General features: G+C 40.6%; 1 protein-coding gene and 1 pseudogene across 1 annotated transcript; one reads left to right on the top strand and one right to left on the bottom strand.

The window, feature by feature from the left end:
* Positions 1-1,024: 1,024 nt before the first annotated feature.
* On the bottom strand, positions 1,025-1,981 carry LOC127031328 (olfactory receptor 14C36-like; annotated as a pseudogene).
* Positions 1,982-3,005: 1,024 nt separating this feature from the next.
* LOC127030776 (olfactory receptor 14I1-like) lies at positions 3,006-3,919 on the top strand. Its single transcript, XM_050917517.1, has 2 exons — positions 3,006-3,533; positions 3,659-3,919. The coding sequence occupies exons 1-2, from the start codon at positions 3,006-3,008 to the stop codon at positions 3,917-3,919; spliced, it is 789 nt and encodes a 262-aa protein (XP_050773474.1).
* Positions 3,920-4,957: the final 1,038 nt, after the last annotated feature.

Below are 4,957 nucleotides of genomic sequence, written 5' to 3'. Positions count from 1 at the left end.
ATTTTTCCAACCAGGTTTGGTACCTGGAATTCTTCCCATAGGAGCTGTGACCAGTAGTAAGTTGAGTGACTAGCCGGGCTTTTCCATACAACTTACGATTTATTTACCACTGTAGGAATAAAGCATAACATAAGAGAAAATATGAGAAATTCCAGATTTATCATTGCAGTAGTTTGGTAGGATAAAAAACTGGCTTTATTACTTGTTTTTAGGAAACGTTGCAATAGCTTTTTCTCCAAATACCTCTTCACTATAGCAAGAAGTATGCAGTATTTATTTACTGAAATAAAAAAAGATAATACTCATAATTTGTGCCCTAACACATTAAAAATAAGACAATAAAATTCCCACCAACATTAAAATAATAATTTGAACTCAGCTATCCAGGCACACACAGAAACTTTGCTTCAATTCTTTGTCATTGGGGAAAGGAAAACTTTAAGTCTCTCAGAAAACCACTTCAAAGATATTATGACATTGACACTTTCAAAAGATGATAAAATTAACAGATACACCCATTTAATCAAACATATTCCACCCTGCAAATTCCTATCCTCCAAAAGTCGCCTGGAACACGGAAACAAGTCAACCAATGAATCAATAAAATGAAACAACATGAAAAAGAAAGAATCAAGGAAACAAACAAGCCAATTGTCTCATACCCCAATTACAATCTCTATCCCAAAAAAGCAGAAGGGCCAGAAAGTTCATGAAGTCCAGGAGTGACCTAGCTATGGTTGTTGATATCCTGTGCAGCAAGAATGATGATGGTAGGAGTATAAATCCCTAAGACAGATAGATAGGTGTGTATGTACAGTCATGGATAAATATTTAGATTCTGATTTTATTTACACTAGTGTAATTCTAAACTAACTCATTTGACTTCAGTGGAGTTAGTCTGGATTTCATAAGTTCCTAAACAGATTGGAACCTATGTTCTCAAAGAGACAATTTCATCATAGGTTCACTATATCCATAAAGAAGCTCAGAATGAAATCACAGTCAAGGTACAATAACAGACACTTTAATTCTTGGTGAATAACCTCCACACAATCAGTTTCTTCAATGCAGCTTTGATCTCCTTGTTTCTCATGCTGTAGATGATCGGATTCATCACTGGAGGCATGACAGCATACAGAACACCCACTAAAAGATCTAGATTAGATGCTGAGCTGGAGGTGAATTTCAGATAGTCAAACATGGCAGTGAAAAGTAACAAGGATATCACAGTGAGGTGAGGAAGGCAGGTGGAGAAGGCTTTATTTTGGCCCTGCTCAGAAGGGATTCTAAGCACAATTTTGAAGATATGAACATAAGACATAATTATAAAAACAAAGCAGTTTAAGCCTAAAAACACACTAAAGGCAAGAAACACAACTTCACTGAGGTACGAGTCAGAGCAGGCGATCTTGAGTAGCTGGGGGATTTCACAGAAGAACTGGTTAATAACATTGGACTGGCAGAAGGGTAAACTGAAGATGTTCCCAGTGTGCAGGGCAGAGTAGACAATACCAGTAATCCAGGCACTGGCTGCCATTTGGACACACGCTCTCCTGTTCATCACTCTCTCATAGTGCAGTCATTGGCAGATGGTGACATATCGGTCGTATGCCATGATGGTGAGTAAGGCAAGATCAGCTGCAATGAAGACTACGAAGAGAAAGATTTGGGCGACACATTCAGGATAAGAAATCACCCTGGTGTTCATGAGGGAATTGATCATGGATTTGGGGATGGTGACAGAGATGGAACCGAGGTCTATGATTGACAGATTAGCCAGGAAGAACTACATGGGGGTGTGAAGATGGTGGTTGAGGGTTACGGCTGTGATGATGAGAAGATTCTCCATCAGGGCTGCCAGGTAAATCACTAGAAACACCATAAAGTGCAAAATCTGCAGCTCCCGAATATTAGAAAATCCCAGGAGAAAGAACTCTGTCACCGTGGTTCGACTGGACATTTTCTTTTTCAGTTCATTGTGTGATGGCTGTGGAGGGAAGGACAAAGACAATGGGGATTACACTGACAATGGGAGTCGCCCTGTTTCCCTTCAGCAGTGTCTCATGATTTGAGTGTCGATGATGCACAGCACTCGTCGCTGCTATTAACTAGGAGTGGTGAATTATCACATGAATGTAAATTGGTGCAGCTCTCTTAAAGTCAATGAAGCTGCATCAGTTCGCACCATCTGAAGATCTAACTCAGGATATGACTTGACAAAATGCCATGTGAAGGATGGTGTAAAGTACAATCCCAATGCAACAATTCTAGCTAAACTGGATCCCCTCTTGCTACAAACAGGAGGCTCTGGACTTGGGCATGAAACTAAAATGCCTACACTGTCTGATATCCACTTTCCAAGAAAATATGACATACAGTAATTCAGTTTCCTGCATGACATCTCGTCTGTAATTATTCCCTTGCAACACCACAAAGACAGCTTTCTGCCTGCTTACGTATAGATTTGTGACACAGGATCCCATTTCCATCTCTGTGTACTCATGAGCTAGTAGCATTGCTCAGCTACCTCGCTGCTGCATTTTTTACCTCTGTCATTTTATGGCTGTGCAGGTCACTGGCCATCAGGAGACTTGGATTCTATTCTTGTTTCTGCCACTGATCTGCTGTGTGACCTTGGGCCAGTCACTTCCCCTCCCCTCATTGCTGTCTGGAGCAACAGGGGAGGTATCTTGACTAGATCTTTGGGTTTGTATGTGCTTTGCTCCATCCTTCATATTGTATTATACCAAGCCACATCCTGAGCCAGATCTTCAGATGGTGCAAACTGATGCAGCTCCATTGACTTTAAGGGAGCTGCACCAATTTCCATTCATGTTATAACTCACCACTCCTAGTTAACAGCAGTGACGAGTGCTGTGCATCACTGACACTCACATTAAGAGATATTGCTGTAGGGAATCAGGGCCACTCCCTCTGTCACTGTAATCCCCCCACTGTCCTTGTCCTTCTCTCCACAGCCGTCACACAATGAACTGAGAAAGAAAATGTCCAACCGAATCACCTTGATCAAATTTCTTCTCCTGGGATTCTCTGACATTTGGGAGCTGCAGATTTTGCGCTTTGTGATGTTCCCGGTGATTTACCTGGCAGCCCTGATCGGGAATCTTCTAATCATCACAGCCATAGCCCTCGATGACTATCTCCACATCCCCATGTATTTCTTCCTGGTGAATCTGTCCATTATAGACCTTTGCTCCATCTCTGTCAACATCCCCAAATCCATGGCCAATTCCCTCATCAACACCAGATTGCTTTCTTATCTTGGATGTGTCACCCAGGTTTTTCTCTTTTTAGTATTCACTGCAGCTGCTCTTGCCTTACTCACTGTCATGTCATATGACCGATATGTCACCATCTGTCAATCACTGAACTACAAGAGAGTGATAAACAGGAGAGCGTGTGTCCAAATGGCAGCCAGTGCCTGGACTACTAGCATTGTTACTCTGCCCTGCACACTGGGAACACCTTCACGTTACCATTCTGCCAATTCAGTGTCATCAGCCAGTTCTTCTGTGAAATCCCCCAGCTGCTCAAGCTCACCTGCTCTGATTCATATCTCAGTGAAGTTGGGCTTCTTGTTTTTCGTGTGTTTTTAGGTTTAAACTCTTTTGTTTTTATAATTGTGTCTTATGTTCAGATCTTCAAAACTGTGCTGAGAATACCCTCTGAGCCAGGCCAGCTTAAAGTCTTCTCCGCCTGCCTCCCTCACCTCACTGTGACCTCTTTGTTTCTTTGCACTGGCATCTTTGTGTACCTGAAACCCATCTCCAGCTTCACATCAAATATGGATCTCATGATGAGTGTTCTCTATGCTCTGGTGCCTCCAGTGATTAATCTGATCATCTATAGCATGAGGAACAACAAGATCAAAGCTGCATTAAAGGAACTGATTGTGTAGAGGTTATTCACCAAGAATTGTAATGATCGTCATTGTTCCTTGTCTTTGATTTCATTCTGAATTCCTAAATATATATAATCAACTGACGATCTTTCTCCTTGGTGCAATTATGAAGTCATAAAAGACAGACTAAGTTCACTGAAGTTAAATGAGTTAGTGAAGGATTACACCAGTGTAAATAAGATCAGAATCTATATATCTATGCCTACATTTCATACACATCTAATCTAATCTAATCTATTTATCAGTTTTATACGGCTGCTGCCATGACTGTATCTGAGCACATTGCACAGACTATCAATAGCCACAGCTAAGTCCCCAGTGGACTTGTTGAAGTCTCTGGGGTAAAATTTGTGCTTGGGGTATGAGTGGTTTGGCTTGTGTGTTTGACTACTTGTTTATTATTTGTTGTGGTTCATTTTGTTGATCGGTTGGTTAGTTTCTTTTGGGGGTAGGAGTTTGGGAGGGTGGAATAAATCTGGTTAAATTATCCATTATTTTGCCATATATTCAAAGTGTCAATGTCCTAATCTCTTTTATGGAGTCTTCTGAGAGACTGGACATTTTGCTTTCCACATTGATGAAGAATTTGGGGGAAAAAAAGATTTTTTTAGGTGTCTGGAGAGCTGGGTTCCAGTTCTGAAGATTATTTTAATGCTGATGAGATTTTACTGTGTTATTTATGATGTGTTAGGGCATCTAGACCCTTATCTAATTACATTTATTATTATTTTTAATTTAAATAATTAAATACAGTATTGTTCTTGCTATGATGAAAAGGGCCTTTTGGGAGAGAAAGCTACAACAATGTTTCCAAAAGTCAAATTGAGTCTGGATAAAAAGACCAAATGTTTGTCCTATAAACTATTGCTGTGATGGGGCTGGAATTGGTCTCTCATATTTTCTCATAGTTATGCTTTACTCATAAATCATTCTTTGCATGGAGAAGGCCAGCTAGTCATTCAACCTGCTACTGGTCACAGTTTCTTTGGGAATAAGTGCTGGTATCAAACCCAGTGGGAGAAATCATAGTCAGTG

This window comes from Gopherus flavomarginatus, chromosome 11, assembly GCF_025201925.1.
Source record: "Gopherus flavomarginatus isolate rGopFla2 chromosome 11, rGopFla2.mat.asm, whole genome shotgun sequence".
Taxonomy (NCBI): domain Eukaryota; kingdom Metazoa; phylum Chordata; order Testudines; family Testudinidae; genus Gopherus; species Gopherus flavomarginatus.
The sequence above is the reverse complement of the archived record's forward strand: the minus strand, read 5'-3'. Positions and strand labels throughout refer to the sequence as shown.

Bases quoted from the DNA above. Each gene is read 5' to 3' on its own strand.
- LOC127030776 (XM_050917517.1), top strand. From the start codon at position 3,006: ATGTCCAACCGAATCACCTTGATCAAATTTCTTCTCCTGGGATTCTCT. The intron at 3,534-3,658 runs GTGAAATCCCCC...TCTTATGTTCAG, and splicing joins TGTCATCAGCCAGTTCTTCT to ATCTTCAAAACTGTGCTGAG.